The following is a 22,423-nucleotide window of genomic DNA, read 5'->3' as shown; positions in this document are numbered from 1 at the left end:
CACTGGACTTTCCCACAAAAAAGAAAAGTAAATGTTATCCAAACATTTGAAGCTGATACCAGCAGAACACTTAGCAGTAAAACAAGTGTTTAAAGAATAAAGCTTTGGATCGGGGTTTTACGCATTTGGCACTTGGAGCCAGTTTGGCACAGAATGATGTGACTCCTCTCCTCGGTGGGAGCTCTTGGCTCAGTTTTGTTGCTATTAGGAGAGACACCTCCCAGATTATCCCATTAATTTGCACCCACAGTCCCCCCACCCCTACCCGGTGCGTTGCCCCCTCCCGGCAGGTTTGCCTTCTGCTCAGCTCTCTGCACACCGAGCTGGATGTCCGGACACTTGCTGCGCTGCTCTTAATGATCAGGAGGCACCGCGGGAGCAGGAAGGAGAAGCACAGCGACGACGCACATGGTGAGCTCCTGTGACTGATTTTTGATCGTTTATCGGCTCGAGGTCTGCGGTAGCTGAAGGGGTGTGAAGTTTTATCTGCGCTTTTGTGGCGCTGGAGAGAAGCAGCGACTGAACTTCAAGTGCAGACTGTATTTTCTGTCGGTGGAACTGAGGGCTAAAAGAGGGTTAAATAAAGGCAGAAAAGCATTTGTGGGGAATAAAATCTCGTATAAATTACATCAGGGGTAGAGTTATAGCTACGTTCTCTTTTCAGTTATCGTTTACACACTTATATTTTCATATTTGAGAATAAATCTCCTTAAAAATTCATTCTTTTAAATGTGATTACTGATTGTTTTACGCGCTGACAAATAAGCTGTAGGACAACTAGAAAAAAAAATACGTTTAATCCTTCTTGAAAATAAAATGACCTCATGTAGTATAAATTGTTTTACCTCGAGTGTTACTGAAATGTAAATTGCTTATTGTTTATTTTTATTTTATTTTATTTTTAATAAGAAAACATTCTAAAAAATAATCTGTATTTATTTATTTTTTGTTTGTTTTTTACTGCAACATTGCGCAGAACTACAATTTAAAAAACATATATTTTTATTTGTATATTTCCTTTGAATGTAATCGTAAGCACGTGGTTTTGCCATTATGTCCCATTATGTTGAGGTAAAAGAAAAATTAAATAAATAAATCAAAAAACAATATACGCTCATAACACGATTTCCAATTAGCAGGCCGGGAATTCGGCGCTGTTATTTATCCTAAACGTTAAACACAAGCGAGAATAATGATCAACATTAAACATCAGAGTGAAAGTTTTCTGATCACGTTGCGATAGCCTCGCTGTGTAAATAAAGCTCATAATTGGCTGCAGCTAATTTGCGCTCAACAAAAGCGCAATTAGCTCTGCTGAATTGAGCCAATTAGTCTCCGAGCTTCGCTCTCAGCTCTGGCCAAAGCAATCAGACTAAATATGATAAACATTTACGTTTCATGAACCATGGCAAAGGGATCATTAAAGTCTAAGGACTCAGGTTAAAGTCAACTCCGGCATCCAGCGTGTATCTGCGGGCTGTTTGCCTTTTAAGGTCCATTTACAGTTTGTTGGTTTCCCTAAAAACCCAGTTTAATAAAAAATATCACCGCATTTGTCTTAATAAAGACAGCCTGCTTTTTTCTGTCTTTCTTTTCTTAAGGAATTTAGGGACTGGGGTTTACTGGATTGCTGTGAAGTGTTAATTAAAACAAGCTAAAGTTTAGTAAACAAAAAGTGTTTTTTTTTTATGAAACTGTAACATTAATGATTCGTTAGCTGACGCAAATCATGACTGTTTTTCTTTTCTTCTTTTTTCTTTCTTTTTAAAAACATATATTTTTTAATTTTGTCCAGTGCTCATAAAAGGCGCAAACCTGGCGGTGTTTTTTGATTCATTTTGCGCCTGCTTCTCATTATTAACTTGCTATATGACACTATGCGGATTTAATTGGCACACAATTACGCACAGGAATTTTTTTCCCCCCACAATGCCCGAAGTTGTCTTTGGCCTGACTGCAGCGTGGATTCTCAGTGATTTCATTTCCATCTGGTTTTCAATAAGATCATGTGAAGTTGGAGGTGCGCTGAAAGCTTCTTGCCAACTTGTATGAGGCAGTAAAGGGGAAATTGACAGGAAACTCCCCTTGTATTATCAAGCGGGCAACATGTGGTTTTTTTTTTATTCAAAAGTGAAGCAAGTAAATTTTGCAGGTCGGTGCAGAGACACCTTTTAGATCTGAGGGGCACAGATGGTCCCGGAGGATGCGGCACACGTGCACCGGACTGGCTGTTTGTTGGAGGTGCAAACATGAAGGACAGAGGCCTTTAGCTAAAGATACGAGCAGCGATAATCCATTTTGTGCTGTCTGTTGCTTCCACCTCCCTGGCCACCCCACTAAAATTAGATTATTACACTTAAAACAGAACTCCTGGAATCCGCTCCGCGTGGAATAACACACACATGGGCTTCAACTGTGCGGGCAGGAATGCAGTATGGGAATACAGAGCGCATGCATAGCCTTTCTCTTCTCACCCAGAGCCCAGGGTTGTATTTCTGACGGCTGAGGACAATTGCAAATTAACAAAGGTGTCAGTTTGGTAACATGCGCCAACAGGTGCCCGCTTGGTTCAGCTTCAAACGCGCTGGCTATAAGACAGAGCTTATATAATTGATCATATTTATTTAAAGGCTCCGTGTCTTGGAGCAGAGCTGCAACGTAAAACCCTGGGAAATCTTCCCAGATGCTATCAGCTCGATACAAATCCACCTTATTAAACAACACAGCCGTGTGTTTATTTGCGCAATCCTCATTTTAATCTATTGAAACTCATCACAGAGGTTGGAGAACTATTTGAATTTAGCATATTTTCCCTCGCTGCGGTTGGCCGGGACTGCTGCGCATGACGAGGAATGTTAAAATGTGCGAGACGGGCCAAATCCAGCTCATCTGCTCAGCAGAATAGCTCCAGACGCAGACAGGCCCAAAGCTCTGCAAGGGACAAAGCGAGTTTGCAGGTAGCAAGAGAGAGGTACCACAGCAAGAGACAGGAACACAAAAAATACACGTTTGCGGCGGAACAATTAAACAAGCAAAAAAAAAAAAAAAGTTAATTTATGAGTGATAAGTTTTCAGAAGGATATGATCTTCGTTCTTCAGTTAGAATCATAATACAGCAAAAGGCATGGTATATTACTTACAGAGACAGGCCAAGCATGTACATGAACATGCATGGATATGGAAAACTATGGATGTATTGCTGTTATTACCCCATAAGATCACATCTCTCTCTCTCTCTGAAAGCTCCACCAGACTCCTAAATCTACAGAAAGACTCAGTGCAAAACTGTCTAGCAAGCAAACGCTTTTGCAAACAGCATTTTCAGCTGCACCGAAACACCTTATTGAGTTTCCTATTCACTTACATATTCCTATCCATTTATTCAGATGTGAAAAACTTATATGCATGTGCATGAACTCCTGCAGCTTCAGCCTCTACCAAATCATTAAATCACTTTTTTGTTTCTGCTCCCGACATCTCTGCTGCTTTCAAGTTCAGACACATTTCAGCGTTATGAAGAACGGGAGATTTACGTCGGGAAATAAACGAGGACTGCAGAGCACGAAGACCAGCGCCGCTCTCCTTGCTCTCTCCTGTTCGACTATGCTGTAAACATGCCCCCAGGTTGTCAGCAAGTATTTTTCCAGCCCCTTGCCAGCCAAGCATAGCTGCTTCTAAAGATCACCCGCCGGAGATGTTGTTGATCTCATCATACCACTATTTGGCTGTATAAGCTTTTTGAGAGGCAGATTGCTGCCAAGTTATTTCAAAACTTCTGCTCACAGGGTCCTCAAACTGAATGCATATTTGTTATATCAACAGCTATTGTGTGCATTAAGTTTGCAACTAAGAAAAAGTAGACAAAACTGAAACGGAGATCGAGGCCTCTTCTTGGAGTTAACGGGAAATTCATTCAGAGGACATCCCGCTCGTCTTCAGCATTTCCGCCCCCGGCATGCTGGCTGTGTGAATTTATTGAAAGCGGTAGAGAAAAACCGTAGTTGAAACCATATCTGCTGGGTTGCATTGGCCATGCCACACAGTTGATCTAGTCTCTGCATTTGGCCTGGAGGGGCGCATTAAAAACCTCAAGGGCCTCACTTAGATGAGCATCCATTTATCAGAGTGGGTGTAATGGGCAAATGTTTAATTAGTCATGTAATGTGACAAAGACAAGAGCAAGTGCATGTCACGGGAATGTTAAACAACCTACCCCTTTCTCTTTTAGCCATGTGTGCGCTTCACCCCCACCACCCGCCTACACGCTTGTAACTGCCCATCCGCTGAATTCTTGACTGTAATCTCACCACTACTTCCCTGAATCCTCTGGTAGCTTTTTACCCCGCTCATCATCCCTTTGACTTGTCTCCCCTTCTTATACAACCGGTATATCGACACCACATGAAACCAGAGACCCAATTAATCAGCCGATCAACTTATACGTCCTGCTTTTTATCAGTGTGTTCAGGTTCCCGTGGGGCATGTCTCGACACGTCAGGAATGGCTGGCCGAGGCATTCTGGATCACAGGAATGTGGCTCTCTGGGACCAGGGTCACAGTCAGACCACTAATCACTGCACTTGTTACTTGTTTCCTTTAGCAACGCCACAAAACACAGGCGCCTGCTGAGCCTGTTATTCCCCTTTTGTGCTCAATCAAGTTTAGCCGATTTATTTTCTAGCATTTGGTTGCTTTTGGACATTTGCAGTTTGTCCCCAGGCAGCCAAGAGACCGGCGTGACCTGCACGCAGGACCCCTCAGAGTTGTGTGGTCCCAAAAGGGAGGCCTCATATTTCGGTTGTTGGCTAATTGAGCGGCATGACGAGGCCGGAGAGGCTCTCAGCCCCGTTCCTCTCCTACGGGTTTGGTTTATGCAGCCCTGCTGACTTTGCTGTCAGTGTCAAACGCTTGTTAGGGCATCATCAATCTCACAGCAGTTAAGAATATTCCCAGAACAGAATGAAAGGGGCAGGTGATAGATGGGCAGGGAGACGGGAGAGTGGAGGAAAAGTTGTTTGAAGCCGCCGAAGGATGGCGGATATAAATGAGAAGATGACAGCCCATTTAATGAAGAAAAGAAATCATTTCCCAAAAGCGAAAGGAGAAAGGTGCTGAACTCACCCTGCAATGGAGAAACTTACGTAGTGCTCATTGGGAAATGTGCTTCTGGGCTTTGTGTGAGCAGCGAAAAAAACGATAAATCACTGGGCCCAGAGAAAGTAGGTGCATTGTCCATTTTGTCCGGATGCCAAAGCGGACGAATTCTAGTATCAAATCATGACAGAAAAATAAATTACACTCATCACCAATTACACGAAACGGGAAGCGGATTTGTTTGCACTGCAGACCTACACAAGTCAGGGTTTGTCTCTTCAACGGAAGTATCCGAGTAGGGGCTCAAGTCGAACGCACATTTCATTCCATAAATCATTTCTACCATCCCAAAAGCTAATCTCCAACTCCTCTTCCTCCCTCTCTGTTTCTCCGTGCCCTCTTTCCTACACCATGACACTACTACACTGCTCATGGTCGGGGCCCTCGCTGCGGTGGCTGCAGCAATGACCAACGGTAAAGATATTTGGAAAGGGAGCAATAAATATGATGGATGTGGTCCAGCTCAGGTTTTAGCCCCAGCTGTTGGACATGTTTTTTGTTATTTCAGACAGACCTGCTGGGTGCGCGCCCTTCTTCACCCGCATTCATCCACTCGTTTTGGGGTTAAGGAGAGTTTTAAGATGGATAAGTTCTTATAAGTTCTCAAGTTCAAGGGTTCAAACCGGTGGCTGACACTACTGGGAAGATGGGAGATTACATTTTTACAGGATGAAGTCTTTACTGGCAACTACTGGAAGCCAATAAGGTGAACTTGCAGTGATGCAATCAGTTGGTATGGTGTGTTTTCAATAAGGGGACAGGTGGTCCTTCTTAGATTTCCTTCTTCGGCTTCAAATGCGTATCATATAAATCAATCAGTTAGTCTTTTGTTCTTTTCTGATCACGCTCCTGTGGTTTTCCTCTTTAAAAAATTATTTTTTTTCCTCTCACAGGCTGGATGACATGATGTTCCAACCCTTTTCCCCTCCTCCCTCCACCTCTTTTTGTCCTGTTTTCCTTCTACTCCTCTTCCTCTGTCTTTCCCTCATTTCCTCTTCCCTTCCCCAACCGCCGTTGAGCTGGAATTCCCCTAATGACCCCTGTTACCACACAGCTGGCCGTCCGCGACACTGCCTGTCAGAGTTTATCAATGCTGCCTACGGGGTCCCAGTGAACGTGAACCACTCGCTACAAGGAAATGATTATGACAGCCACATCACCACCTTAACCGACCTCAACAATCCCCACAACCTCACATGTTGGATGGCCGATGCAGGTACTGACACAGGAGACTGGGTCCTTACCCTACCGCTGGGCCGCCGCTTTGAGATCACATACATAAGTTTTCAGTTCTGTCACCAAAGGGAGCCATTGGACCCCATCTCCATTTCCATTCTCAAGTCGATGGACTTTGGGCGCACCTGGAGGCCAATGCAGCACTACTCCAGCGACTGCCTCAGGAACTTCAAGCTACCTTCACAAACAGTGGCCCAAACGAGACATCAAGAAACGGAGCCCCTCTGCTCAGACCCACGCCCTCTACAGAAGCAGCGAGGAGGCATGGTGTTGGCCTTCTCCACTCTGGATGGACGGCCATCCTCTCCTGATTTTGACTATAGCCCCACTCTCCAGGACTGGGTGACAGCCACCGACATTCGCGTGGTCTTCCATAAGGTGTCCAGTGAGGTGAAGATAGGCCACATGGATAAGACAGAAGAAGAAAGATGGCTTGACGGTGGACACGACATCAGAGAGGCTGGTGTTGTGAGATGGAGAACAGACTTCAAGGATCAGACTGGAGATCAGGTGGACAAGTTAAGCACAGAAAATACACTGGCATTTTTTGACAGGGAGACAAAAAACTCAGAGACAAGGGTGAGGAACAAAGGGGTTAGAATAGATAAGCAAGTCAGGAAGGGTCATTATAAAAGCTCAGGTCAAGATGAAGACGGGCACAACGTGACCAGCAAGGAAGGGGGGGACAGTTTCAGCATGGACAGTCTCACTTCTCCTAAAAAGGGCGGGAAAGGCAGAGGGCGTGGCCGCAAGAAGGAAAACAATCATTGGCTGCCTTGCCCCAATGGAGATTGCAATTGGACAGTTGAGGGGCGGAGCAGAAACAACAAAGGGCAGGAGCTGAGGAAAAGGAGGAACAACAATCACAATACAAGGCCGAGGAATCTGCAGGCGGCCCAGCCTTCTGCTTTTAAGCCCCCCGGCCGAGCTCCTTTTGCCCTCTCGGACCTGCAGGTCGGGGGCAGGTGTAAATGTAACGGACACGCTTCCAGGTGTCGCCGCGACGACACGGGTCGTGCAGTGTGTGTATGCAAGCATCACACAGCGGGGCCAGACTGTGATGTGTGTGAGGACTTCTACTTTGACAGACCATGGCATCGAGCTACGCCCACTAACCCAAACCCCTGTATTGGTGAGTCCTGCATCATACTGCCTTTGAAAATGCTAACATAAGCACACCTTTGGTCTTATGAAAGAAATCAATGAAATCACTAGAAAACATATTGCAACTGTCAAAACTGTGCATATAGTAAAGACAGCATGATTGAATCCCAATTTCAAGTACAGGTTTATAAAGGCTATAACTCATCCAGCAACTTAATGTCGCTCAAACAGCACAAGCCAGACATCTGTTTTCAGCATTAACATAAAAACTTTTGCACATCAGATCCTGACCGATACTCAGCAGCTTACAAACATGTTGCAGAGGTCCAGTTCAGTGACTGTTACTCAAGGCAACACACCATTAATTATACATGACTTCAAACATTAATACAATATAAATGAGGGCGCTTTAAAAGATCCTCCCCATACAGTTGATGTGAAAGTTATTCTCGCTATAAAAATAGAACAAAAGACGCACTCTGGAAGAGAGCTAAGTGTAAGAGGGCTTTGTGTCAACATATTTGCAATCAAACTGAAAGTCATAAATCTGGCTTAAGCCAAAATTTCCCTTATTTGGTACTTTCTGGATACCATATTAAAGCCAAACTGCTGGATTTGAATAACCCATTGATAATACTTTCTCCAGCCCTGAAACTCTTTTCTTCGTTGGTGTTCATCAGTATTTATTTTGCTTTGTCTATGTCCAGCCTGTGAGTGTAACGGCCACTCCAACAAATGCCGCTTCAGCATGGAGGTGTTTCAGCAGTCGGGCCGGCGCAGTGGAGGCGTGTGTCAGAAGTGTCGCCACCACACGGCCGGACGCCACTGCCAGTACTGCCAGAATGGATACACCCGCAACCACAAAAAGCCACTCAGCCACCGCAAAGCCTGCCAACGTCAGTGACTGGATGTGTGTGTGTTTAGTGTAAATGTGGTGGGGGACACAAGACGGAGGGTAGAGCGAGTGCGTGACCCATACCTTTGATTGACTGTACATTCGCTGAAAGATGAAAAGTAAATCAGAGTGTGATTGTGTTTATGCCCGACTGTCAGAATGTGTGTTGCTATTTGAGCTTACGTGGTCCGCTCTGCCTCTGTACAAGTGTACAAAAGTGTTAATGGGGTGGTTACATTGTGACAGAGGACAGCTATTCCTGTTAGCGATATACAAAAGCACACACAAACCACACCGAGCTGCCTCATGCATCCACATTATTACCACCTGTGGCATCTGCAATGACCCCCGGTGACCTTTGACCGGTGTCATGTCCTAAGTGACTGTGACACCCTAGCTTAGCTGTGTGCAAGCTTGTCCTCTGCTCGAATACTTTGCTGTATATCCAGAATTAACAGGCCTTGTGAGTTTCACACACATTCAGGGATAATAAAAAATATTAAACACGCTCAATATTTTATCACTTTTAAGGCATGAAACAAGAGTATCCTGCAAATTTATACGCTTTTAGTCCTGATTTATTGCTGCTACATTTCACTTAGTAACCATTCAGAGGCCAGCGGTGAGACAATTACTCATTTTCTCCAGGCAGGTTGTTTGGACTTATTGTAAGGATTTGAATAAACATTGTTCGAGTGTGAACAGAGCTGCTGAGGAGAGGCTTCCTCTCCCCATCTGTCTTCTCTCATTGGCCCTTATCCTTTGAAAGCACTGGTAAATAAAAAGCTTTGCAATGTAAACTATGGCAAATCCAGGCAGTAATCATTATACCGTGTAACAGGCAACACTGCTAATATCTACTTAAGAAGGTTCATCTTCACTAAAAAAAAACTTACCTAAAAGAAACACCAGAGTGATAATGATTCCCTGCAATGGTGTGCAATTTTGTTAATATCTCCACTGAGGAATTTGTCTTTGTTTACCCATCAGGAAACAGACGCCCACCTGGTGTTAGTATAGGCCTTCTGTCATGCTCAATGACACGCTTGAGGACACATGCTTGTCATTCAGGATTAAACCAGGTCCTGTCACTGATGGATGCATTTCTAAGTCCTGTTGTCATGTCTTTCCTTTGTCATGTTATTTTTAACATATCTTAAACCTATCCAAAATATAGATTATTTCAACTGGCTCTGCTCACCATTTTAGCATCTTTTAGCTTGTTATTTTGGTTTACAACCTGCTTGTTGGTGAACAAGAAAACTGAGGCAAAAACAGTACAGAGCTTTAAAATACAGGCTAATAAGCCTGTACTGTAAGGTGATAATATGTCAGTGTTGGATTTACAGCTCATGTGAGTACCTACCAAAAAACGTGCTTATTCAGCTTCTAATCTGTTCATTTTTCTTTCCCAGCGTGTCAGTGCCATCCTGTGGGGGCAGTGGGTGGCTGGTGTAACCAGACGTCTGGTCAGTGCCTGTGTCGACGAGGTGTGACCGGCCTCAGGTGTAACCGCTGTGCCCCAGGATATGAACAGGGGAAGTCTCCTTTACAGCCCTGCATACGTAAGTTTACCGGCCACGCAGATGTCCATTTTAAACCTGCTAACTTTAGCAGTGTTGTCAGAAAGAGTTTTCACTTTGAAGGCAAAACAAGAACGTCTTCCTCTTTCTGTCAGTTATTGGTTCCACAAGGTTTAGTGCTACTAAAGAGTGCACAAATGAGCCACACAGTGTGTTTACAACTGCTAGCAAAGCATAAAGGCTGTCAGTGCATGCTAACACTTTTCCTCACCCAAGGAAATGCTAACACAAGCGCAGATCACACCAGTTTGTCCTCATCTACAGCAACTCAGATTGTTAAAATTGCAATATTAAAAATGAAATTGGAAATGGGTTTTTGGCATGGATTTATGCTAACCTAACCAGAATAGCTCTCCCTTAAATCTAGCAACATGTAGATTGATATTAAGTAGCTAGTTGATGTTAGCCAGTAGCTCAGTGTGGTTGTATGCAAAATTTGATATTTATCCAATACAGCACTGCATATGCCAAAACCTTTAATTTATAAAGGCAGCTTATGTAGACTCTGTGGCATAATTTATGAGGCGAATGCATCATCAGTAGTCTGAATACATTTTCAAGACCACAAAATGTGTTTGTACAGCAACAATGTTTTTCTGTTTTTGTTTTGTTTTGGTGACTTAGTTTACTAATTCCTCTTAAATAGTTATTGATTGTTCTCATCTGGACTTGAGAGTTTACACAAAAGGATTATTATAATTAGACGTTTTCATAGTTCATACTTGAAGGACACAGATTTAATAAAGCAAACATTTAACATTCATTTAACATTTAATACAGGGCTGAATTTATTATTTGAATGTCTGAATGTAGTCAATAGGTAATCAGCCTGTTAAAGACACAACTGTGATGACCAATAACACTTTTACCATTAACTAATGACTGAAACATCGCTTCCATCATGTCTGGATATTCATTTCCTCTCTGGGAGGACTCTGCCAGTGGGCTCTGTCTTTTGTCCCAGGGGTTCTGGGTCTGTCTGAGGGATTTCTATCCTCCTCGCTCTGTTTCAAGGATTTTCGTGTGTTTGTGGAAATTGGTGCAACTGCCATAACACCCATCAGACACAGATCACATTTTGCAGTGTCTCATTTCAGCCTGCATGTGTCCAAGTCAAGTCCAAGTTCCCATGTAATTTTGTTACATAAGTAGAATGTAAAATGTTACATTTATTGAATCTGGTCAAATGGTATAGCTTCGGTTTACAACAAGCACTTAAAGATTAAGTATTTGAATAAATAAAACGTTGATTTGATATATTTTATTTGCATTTTACTCAAAATTAACGTTAATGTAGAAACGTTTGTGGCTTGCAACATAAAGGAAATTAACTGGTGTTAAGTGCTGCATTTCTTTTGCCTATTGAGTTTTGCACACATGTGGGAGCCTTCCAGGACTCTATGAAAACTATGAATAGAGGCCTCAAATCTGAAAGTTATGACAACCTGTTTTGTTTGTTTTTATAAGGATTGATTTCATAACAGCACTTAGTCTTACCATAATTAAAAATGTTCTCTCTGCACTCGACACCCTTTGGCTTTTAATAGTTTGTTGTCAGTCATGACAAAGTGACTTCTTTAATTTCTCCTTCAGCCTCATTTGTTCGTGGCCTAAATGGATTAAGCGACTCTATCAAGCTGTGTAAGCCTTTATCAAATTGTAGCTCAGTATAAATAGGGCCGCTGCGCTTCAGTTTAATTTGGCCCGATCTCCTCGGCGTATCTCCTTTTCATCATCCCTGGATGGTTTCCACAGCAGCGATAACATGAGCTGAGCGCTACAGGGAAACCTCATCTCCTGCTGATCTGGTATCAGCGTCAGATCGAGAGGATTGTTGCCACTCACATCTCTGCGCCTGGCCAGCAACAAACATCAGCCATGAGCGCTAATCCACGCGCACATCCCGGGCTAATCGCACAAGTGCCGACAACTACACAGGCTCTGACGCTGTGTTAGTCCCAATCAGGTGACATAGGGAGCCAGCAGCAGGGAGCTTCGCACCTGTTGCACGCCTCAAACTGCCCCCATCGAAGGGCCCAGACTCATAACTCTCCTAGTGAAAGGAGTGAGTGAAAGAGAACCTTGTTTGTTTTTACTCCCAGACCATCTCAGTCTATGTATAGCACCTCTCTGCTCCCACCACCTTGTACATCTCGCCTACACCTCATCAGACAGCCCTAAATGTGTGCAGCAGTCAGGCTAAATTCAATGTTAGCTACCTTTAAACCATTTTATCTATGCTCTGAATAGACCAGGATGTCAGCAGAATTGTCTGACAGGGCTGCATATTTTGGTCAAACTAAATCTAAAGCAAAAACGGAATCCAAGCTAGCTGATGAGATAGCCCCAGCTAACCTTTGCTAAAGCTTTAACTGCAAATTTATGAAATGAAAAATGATCAAGTTTTATGATTTGTTACAAAATAGCAAACAGTTATTTCACATATTTAAAGCAAGTTGATGTGCTGTCACCTCAGCCAAAGTCATCCATGACCTCGGGTTTAATCCTGCGAGGGCCATCGTTAAAGATTACTGGAACTGTTATTTTGAAGCATTATCTAAAATAACTCTAACTTTAGTGTCCACTGGGAGATAAAAATGAGATCTATGCATTCCCCAGTTAAATCTGATTAACAAAACATGTCAAAAAGTTTGCTAACTTTGCAGAATTTAACTTTTTTTTCCTCTGAAAGTTATATTTCTACCAACATCTTTGCTGATTTCACTTCAGAATCCTCTTAGCAGCATGTCGCTCTGATAGTGGCTTCTGTTTTTGTTAATAGAGTTTCAATGAATGCCAAAGAAAAGAAAATAGTTGAAATCCCATTAACATGAAATATTGGTCAATGAAAAGTCTTCTCACACTAAGATGAGTTATCTGATTTAGTTAGTCAGTGCTGACTTTTCTCCTAGTGTCATGTTTTGTTGTGTTTTTACTTTGACCTGATATTTCTTGGGTTAGATCATATTTTTATTAATTTATTTATTGCTAATTTTATTCTGTATAGTTCCTATATTGATTTAGGAATGCGTGAACAGCATCTTTTGTTTCTGCACTATTTGGAATATTGCGATATGTGACGATTCAGACATTTGACTTGCCTTGTAAATTTAGAAACAAATAAAAACTTGAAGCCCACTCAGCGACACATTCTCCACCGAGACCAATAACCTTGCTTTTCAGTTTTAGTCAGTCACAGATGTTGCCTAACTGCTGGTTTGAGGTACTTCTTGAATGTCGCCTAGACAATTGTGCTAGACTTTTTAGCAAGAGAAAGTTTAGTATTAAGAATTGTTTTATGCTTTTTTATTATTTAGAATTAAAAGAAATCTTGAAGATCTTGAATCTTGGAAATCCCTGTACCCTTAATGACTCAGCGTTAATCAATAAAGATGTGGTTTTGATGATGATTAGAATAATATATATACATACATATATGTATATATATATATATATATATATATATATATATATATATATATATATGGGTCACCTTCTCATTTAATTGTTTTTCTTCATTTTTACTACTTTCTGCATTGTAGATACATACTGAAGACATCAAATATAATAAATAAATATATAAATCAAGATATATGGGATTATGTAGCAAAGAAAAGTAAATAACTCCAAATATGTTTTATATTTTAGATCTGCCAGAGTTGCCACCCTTTGCTTTGTTGACAGCGCTGCAAACCCTTCTCTAAATGAGCTTCCTGATGTAGTCACCTAAAATGGTTTTCACTTCACAGGTGTGCCTTGTCAGGGTTCATTGGTGGAATTTCTTGCCTTATTACACAGCTTACAGCCCTATTTGACAACTGTCAGATTATAGCATATTATGGCAAGAACCAATCAACTAAGTAAAGAGAAATGACAGTCCATAATTACTTTAAGAACTGAAGGTCAGTCAGTCTGGAAAATTGCTAAAACTTTAAATGTGCAGTCACAAAAATCATCAAGTGCTACGATGAAACTGGCTCACATGAGGACCGCCCCAGGAAAAGAGGACCAGTTCCAGTAGGAGACACAATCTCTACATCAACTGTTCAGAGGAGATGGCGCGAATCAAGCCTTTATGGTCAAACAGCTGCTAAGAAACCACTAAGGAAAAGCAAGAAGTAGTAAAGATTTGTTTGGGACAAGAAACTCAAGGAATGGACATTAGACAAGTGGAAATCTGTGCTTTGGTCCGATGAGTCCAAATTTGAGATCTATGGTTCCACGTGCCTTGTCTTTGTGTGATGCAGAAAAGGTGAACGGATGGTCTCTTCATGCATGGTTCCCACCCTGAAGCTTGAAGGAGCAGGTATGATGGTTTGGGGGTGCTTTGCTGGTGACACTGTTGGGGATTTATTCAAAATTGAATTTGACATGTCTACCATAGCATCCTGCAGCGACATGCCATCCTATCCGGTTTACATTTAGTTGGACCACCAACAGGACAATGACCCCAAGGGCTATTTGACCAAAAAGGAGAGTGATGGAGTGCTGCAACAGATGGCCTGGCCTCCACAGTCATCTGACCTAAACCCAGTCGAGATGGTTTGGGATGAGATGGACCTCAGAGTGAAGGCAAAAGGGCCAACAAGTGTTGGGAACTCCTTCAAGACTGTTGGAAAACCATTTCAGGCGACTACCTCATGAAGTTCATTAAAAGAATGCCAAGAGCGTACAAAGCAGCAATCAAAGCAAAGGGTGGCTATTTTGAAGAATCTAAAATATAAAAGATGCTTTGAGTTACTTCACACTTTTTTTGCTTTGTAATAAATCCATATGTGTTCATTCATAGTTTTGATGCCTGGAGTGAGCATCTACACTGTAAATAGTCATGAAAATAAAGAAAAAACATTAAATGAAAAGGCGTGTCCAACCTTTTAACTGGTAGTGTACATAGAATAGCATATCACTAGTCAGCTAGTCACTAAATTCTGATAGAGACCCAGTCATTTTGTTCTGGAAGCAGGCCTGACATGACAGAAATTGCTCAGTTCAGAAAAGGGAATTTTCTGGAATTTTCATGAAATTTTAGGAGATCGGGCTTGGTAGTTTTTACATACAAAAGATATCCCTGTCTGTCAGTCGCATACATGGATATCATATTGTCACTAGCCCTGCTCATGCAGGTAGCCCCATTTGCCTCATTGGAACTCTTGACATGTACTATAAGTACACTTACAGAAACCCACAGCACCTTCTTGACTTTTAAACACGAGGGACCGTCAGCTGGAAGGGGGTGTTGGGTGTCAGTGGCCCAGTTGTGTCATAGAAGACCAGACCTGGACAGAAGACGATGCGTGAGCTTATATGGCGGCACTGTCACACACAAACTTTTACAAGAGCCTGGGTTATGCAAGCGTCGCCAACCAGGATGTTAATTCACACCACCGACACGCACTACTCTGTTTAATGTTTGAGACAAAACCATACAAGAAGTGAAGGTCTGACCCTATTAAATTCCAAAAAGTAAAGTTTGCATCTGTCTGTGTGTTAGAGAGAGCACCACGGGATGGGTTTGTGGACCATAAAAGGACCACACACATGTTCATTTTGACATTTGCTTATCTTCTGCATGGGCATGCCTCACACAGCGAGGGTCATTCAAACACAACGCACACATATAATGCACAGAAATGAAACAGACTGACAGCTCTGGAAGGTGTCCTGAAGTTTATCTTTGTGTGTCTGTTTTGTCTGAAACTGTGTTCATGCTTGCAGGAATTCCAGAAGTTGCTCCAACTCCAGTGTACCAACCTCAGTACAGCATAGGTAGGTCTGATGTATGGCAGTCCTGGAGAAATGCTTTGCATCAATGTGATGAAGCTCCTTGAATTATTTTTTTTAAGCAGACAATCACTTCATAGACAAAAATGGAGAAGAAGGCAAGTCTGGAAAATTGTATCCTGAAAGACAGTTTTATACAGAAAGTAACTTTATAACTTTTTATAACTTTAAACCTTTAAACTAATCTATTAACTAAACTTCTGGTACTTAAATATATTAAACCAATATCTAATTTTTCTACTGTAAAATTTTCTGCCTGCTGTAACCTGCCATAATAACTTATGATATCCGAATGCCTCATGTAGGAAATTGTGTAACTGACAACAAGATTTGATTGAGTAATAACAATAAAGTTTTTCCCTTTTCCATCCTCTCTCCCCCGCTGATGTCACCGCAGCATTTAGATTTATGGCTTTTTTGTGCGATCATATATCAGATCTCCTCTGAAGGCGTGCCACATATTTTTTAACAGATCAGTCCTTGAATTGAAACTGCTCTGGGAGCTGCTGCTCACACTCTCCACGGAGTGGCTAACCACTCCCTCCTAGCGGCGGCTCGAAGAATGTCCCACCTGCTGCAGTTGGGATCATCTGTTAGTCAAAGGATACTGTGATGACAAATAGAAGCAGCCATATTGTAATTAGGGGAAAAGACATGTGCTGATATGCTTGCTATGAAATGATATCCACCCTCATTTGACGATTCTCTCTCCCTCTCCCCCCTCTGCTTGTCTCTCATGTAGCGGAGGAGTGCGTTTCATACTGCCAGCCTTCTCAGGTTAAAGTCAAGATGAACTTGGAGACCTATTGTCGAAAGAACTATGGTTAGTGGCCATTTTTCTGTTTTAACCACTACATATTTTTTATTATATTATTAAATATAATTTAACAATTATAGTGTTTCCTGCTATCCATATTTGATATGAGCATCCACAGTGTATGTATGACAGAATATAATGGAAAAGTATAACCAGTCTTTAAATTATTTCTTCAAATGAATCAAATCTAAATTGTAACAAATATTTAAATTGTGGACCAAAAGAATCTATCAAAAATACTATTTTTTTTACTATGTTGTGCCTGTGTTTGTTAGTGCTGAAGGTGCAGGTGAAAGGTATGGAGCGCTCAGGTCCCTGGTGGCAGTTTTCCATCTTGGTGCAAGTCGTCTTCCGCACTGGGTCCCACGCCCGCATTCGCAGGGGCTCTCAGTCCCTTTGGGTCCCTGACCGCGACCTTGGCTGCGGCTGCCCCGCCCTCCAGGTGGGTCGGACAGTCCTCCTGATCGGAGCAGATGAAGGAGAGCAGCCCTGGGTGCCAGAGGAGAAGCGCCTGGTGGCAGATCGCTCCACTCTAGCCCTCCAGTGGCAGGAACACTGGAGCCCCAAACTCAGGGCCTTCCGGGGGCAGGACAAGAGGGGCCGCTGTCCACCAAAACAGGCAAACAACCACCAGCACTACAGGGAAAACCCAAAACCCCAGTCTGGTTATGTTCCCCCTCACTTGCTGACTGAGAAAGATGCCGAGCCTCACGCAGCAAACACACACAAGACTGAAAGCACAGCAGTGCCGCACATGTTCAAAGTTAAATCCACTGAGGCGACACTACCCTCTTCTTCTTCACCCAATCCGGTGTGTTCTACTCAAAATCCTTCATGAAAACTTTAACAGTGAGAAGATTTAAAGACTCAAATTCTATTATATTGAAATTCTCAAAAAACAGAAGAACTACAAGGAGTAAAATGTACATTATTCCATTTTTTTGTCAGTGGACTTGACAATCAGGTGAGAAGAAAGCTCAAAGAAACCCTTCAACACCGAAACACATACCCACCTTTAGGTTTATGTACATTCTTAAGAGGTTAATTATTGCATAATGAGTTTTGCAGCAACATAAAGTGGTAACACTCAGTGATGATGAATCTGTGAGACTAAAATGGTGAAATGTAAAATGTAAGTATCATTATTTTAATATTTCTATTAAGGAAACTTCTGAAAAAGTCTGACTGAACTTTGAAAAATGCCAATCAGCATTTTGTCTTGAAAACTTAAAAAGAAAATCTATATTTAGATCATATTTATTTATTGAATTGTTTAGCTAAAGTGAAAATATTACAATAAATGACATCATAAAACTATTTACAATAGTAATTAACACAATGACAAATGGTTTAGTTAATGTGCAAAAATGTGATTGATTTTTTTTTTTACTAGTAAATATTTTATTGTAAATTGCCCATTATACCATGTTAGACTTTATTTTTAATTCACATGTAAATTTGGGAAAAGCATATACTGAAAAGTAATCTCTGAAGCAATTTCACTAAATTAAAATAACCAAACAAAGTTGAAAGTCATGTAGCTCACATTGCCGTTGCAGGATAATTACAACAGAATGTGTCTGTTATGTAAAACCATGCTGGAGACTGCAAATTTGCATTTATTATAAATAACTAATATTTACTATTACATCGATGCTGTAGTTTTACAGTTTAAACCCAAAACTTTCAAAACTAAACAGATTAATTAATACATTATTTATTTATTTTGCTGAACTACTTACATTTGTTCCCCTTTAATCAACTTGAAATATTTGCAGAATATGTATATCCCACGTAAAAGTATAATTTCAGTGTATTTATTTTTGTTATTTCTGTCTGATATGGACATCAGTTAAAATAGTCTTCATAACGTGTTGCTCCACAGTTCAGTTGCTCAGATTGTGTTTTTTTTTACCTTCATGTAAGAAAACAAAGCTGTGACACCACGAGTGCATTAGGCAGCCGGGTTAGCACAGACAAGATATTATTATATTATTAAATTCCATTTTTAAATTTGACAAATATCTTTACTCATGCCTGTCTAAAATAATGAAATTAAAAAATTGAAAACTGAAATTTTTCATTTAGGCTAATTCAATTTAGACAAAGAAAACTAGATTTTTAAATCAAAACATTTAAATTAAAACACTTTATTATGTATGTACATATAGTACATTTCAATTCTAAAAATGTAAAAAAAAAAAGATTGCTTTAATTTTCTTTTTGAGTTTCCTTCTTTCTTTTCGCATGCATTTCAGTAGTGGGAGATGAAAAACCTCACTGCGCTCACACCTTTAATTCAAACTGTACAATATTTGATGAAAAGAGACTTTATCTACAATCTGTTCCCTCACTGGACAGCTGACACAAAGACCAAACTAACTTAACCTCATTTTCTAGGAATCCTCAGATACACCATAAGGAACCCAGATACGGATCTAAAAAACATCGGTCGAACCTGTCGTCATGACTTCTGTTTCCATTTGGGAGATATCGCGTCATAGCCCAGGGGAAATGGGGGGTGGTTGGAGGTTATGAAGACAGATGGAAGAGTTCCTATTTGTTGAGCAGCCACCTTGTTTTGGTGGGACCTGTGTCAGCGATTGGCTGTGCAGCTGTGGTGAAGGCTATGATTGAAAATAAAGAGAGAAAAATAGACTCGCTGACTGATGACCTCGCAGCGGGACTGAACATACAGTACACCGAAGAGTGTGTGAGACTGTTTTGGGGCCTCTTTTCCTTTTCTTATGAGGTCCAAACATCCGTGCAACCAGCTGGCAGCTTACCATGCTAATTATGCTTCCAAACAAGCTGCTCAGATGTCTTTATACAGTAACCCAACATGCAGCATGTTTTCTGTACACTGTCTTTAATCATTTACCAGAAAAAAAACATAGACTTAGTTTTATACTTATTCAAATACAAACTCTTTTTTAACCACTTAGGGTGACCTTTGTAAGAAATCAGTCAGATTTAAGTGCACATTCACGATTCTGTACTTGTGAAGACCTTAAATATCTCATTTTGACGGATCTATATTCATCACACATATTCTTCAACACCTTAAACTCAGTAAACGGAATGACAACAATACTATAAATATTACATTAAAACAGCCAAAAATGTCAGAAATACAAAAAGAGAAAATTTTAATAAAATTGAATGTAATCATCTTTGGCATTTTTACTGGCCTATAGTTTAGTTTTTTCAAAAAAACAACTGTAGTCATTTCATAATGTGTGTTGATTTTATCAGACCATTCATCTAAGTGTCTTTGACTAATACTTTGATGCTAGCTGGTGATAAAGAAGCTCTGAAACGATACATATAAATGTTAATTACACAATATGTGTGGATATGTGTACTGTGTGTGTACTATGTAAAGTGTTTCAGATATAAACCGTAAAGAGATGTAATGTATGGACCATCTTTTTAGCATCTTTCAGCTCACTGTTTTGTTTTTAAGGCGTTCAATATACTGTTTTGGTTCACTCTCACTGCTCTAATTAGCACGCTTTCAACAGCAGGCAGCTGTTTTCAGTTTAAAAAAAATTCAAAACACAGCTGTACACTACCAGCAAAACAGCAGACAGAAAAACTTTGGCAATTAACTGGCAAACACAGTGGATCATTTAGTAGCTAGAAACAGATATTGTCCTCAGGAGTTGGTGGAGACCAAAATATAGCTACAAGTAGAGTGATTATCAGGTGGTTCACCAGGTTGCAAACATACTGCAAGTAATTTCTTGGTGTTCTGTGTTTTTCAAAATCCAGTGAAAGTGATAAATAACTCATGTCAGGTTTGTGTTTCCAGCTTGCAAACAACAACAAATTGTAGCAAAAACCATCCAATCTTACGTTTTCATTTTGGCAGCTAAAAACAAGAAAAGGAGTTTCTGCACCCTGAAACACCAAACAACCCAAAACGAGAAGGGCACGGCTGTAAAAGTTAACAGTGCGTAACGCACAAATTATGTGTGTGTGTCAGAGGAAAAAAAGTGCAAGTCAACACATGCACAATCATGTATCGGTGTGTGTGCGTGCGTGTGTGTGTGTGAAGCACCTGCTGCGTTGCTGCAGGAAGCACCTGTCAGCAGTCGTCTCCGCGGTGCAGCCCCTGTCGACATGAGGGTTTGATCCCAAAACTCCCCAAACACACACACTTACACCGACACTAACAGACAACTTAAGCCAGTGGCTCGCTCTGCAGCAGGGGCTTCGCATAGTCTGCGGCTTTGCTCCAGTTAAACTGACAACATGTTCTTTTCTGAAGCGCTGTGGATGGGGGTAGGCTCCCTGTTTTGGTGGCATGTGGGAAAAAAGGAGATCAGATTCTTCTTCTGCAGAACGGGAAGCAGCAGTGTGTGTGTTTGTGAGCGTGTGGTATTATGTTTACAGCCTGCCGAGGGCACGTTTTACGAGAGGTGATTCCTCCTGTGTTGCAGCCAGAGCCAAAGTTCAACTAGACTTCTTGCAAACACACCAATGCACAGTACTCTTTGTCCTCAGACACATACACACACATTTAACACTATTCTCATCCCATCTACACACACACTCCAAATTGTTGCCTCGCACCCAAGAGCTTAAGTCCAAGTTCAGAAAGTCACACTGTTTTCAGGATGCACACACACAAAGACACGGGGCTTCTGTTAACCTGAGAGGCAGAGGGTCAATCCCTGTGATCCTGCAGCCTACATGCCTTCCATACAGACATGCCGCCGACACCGCAACCCGACTCCCGGCCAGATTAGGACTAATCAAGCATGGCACAGCTCAGGGCAGCAACGGCATGACACACACATGTAGACAAACACATGGATATACTGTACTACAAACATGTGCCAACCCTTCCTCTTTAAAATTTCTGATCAAGTATTTGCCAAAAATATGACCGCAGAGAAAAAAATAATTTCTTGCATCAAGTATCATTATTAACAGTGCAATGCAACATTTTAGAATGTGGATTTTGCTCCTTGTTTCGGTTTCAGTCTGTTAAATTTCCTGGCAGTTTTTGATAGTTCAGGTTTTATAGGGTTAATGCTTTCCTACAGAACATAAAATGTCTGAAAATACACAAATTCCATACCAGTGAGAGTCTATCCTTCAGAAAACGCGGCTGCTGAATTGAAAGGTCTAATTTAATGTCCAGGTTTGTCTTCCTTCACTTATTTTTGGCACCATGTAACAAATGTGCATGACACTCTTCCAGAAGTGAGTAGGAAACACCCGCAAACAAAGAATGAGCAGCTGCTTCGTACTCTGACACTTTTATATACTCTCCAGATTCACTTCTGTAACTCAACAAGTTGTTGTTGATATGACTCTTGTGCATTTCTGACATCTGAGGAACTGAAGATTCAGTGGATTACTTTTATTTTTGACATCCTAACCACAGCAGAAAATTCTTAGTGATTGCATGAGGGGTAGCTGATGCTACCAGTAGCAGGCCAGAGCAACACTGCATGGAGAAAAGTCTCGATAATCGAGTCCCATTGCAACAGTCAAGCACCTATCTATGCTGTCTGCCTTTACAAACATTCGTGAAAGAATGAGCCATTTGAATATGAGCAACAAGTCAGTTTGTGAAATTTCTTCCTTAGTACACATTTCATGATCAGCCATGAGTGGTTTGATTGCAAAGTGAAAGCGTTTAGGAACCACAGCAACTCAACCATGAAGTTGTAGAGCAGGGTCACCGGGTGACTGGGTGACTGGCTCAGTAACTGCGGAGCTCCAAACCTCTTCTGTCCTTAACATCAGCACAAAAAGTGTGCACCGGGAGTCATGGTTTCCATGGCTGAGCAGGTCCTGTTGGTGTAATGTGCACTTTTTTCCACACAATATTTGTGT

At 41.4% G+C, this 22,423-nt stretch overlaps 1 protein-coding gene across 1 annotated transcript; it reads left to right on the top strand.

Moving 5' to 3' along the window:
- Nucleotides 1–222: 222 nt before the first annotated feature.
- ntn5 (netrin 5) lies at nt 223–19,986 on the top strand. The gene is made up of 7 exons (XM_084924165.1): nt 223–411; nt 6,048–7,522; nt 8,202–8,390; nt 9,805–9,954; nt 15,688–15,738; nt 16,496–16,576; nt 16,846–19,986. The coding sequence occupies exons 2-7, from the start codon at nt 6,058–6,060 to the stop codon at nt 17,406–17,408; spliced, it is 2,499 nt and encodes an 832-aa protein (XP_084780291.1). The 5' UTR covers nt 223–411; nt 6,048–6,057; the 3' UTR covers nt 17,409–19,986.
- Nucleotides 19,987–22,423: the final 2,437 nt, after the last annotated feature.

This window comes from Perissodus microlepis, chromosome 3, assembly GCF_051167445.1.
Source record: "Perissodus microlepis isolate ML-2025 ecotype Zambia chromosome 3, ASM5116744v1, whole genome shotgun sequence".
NCBI classification, from domain to species: Eukaryota; Metazoa; Chordata; class Actinopteri; order Cichliformes; family Cichlidae; genus Perissodus; species Perissodus microlepis.
The sequence above is the reverse complement of the archived record's forward strand: the minus strand, read 5'-3'. Positions and strand labels throughout refer to the sequence as shown.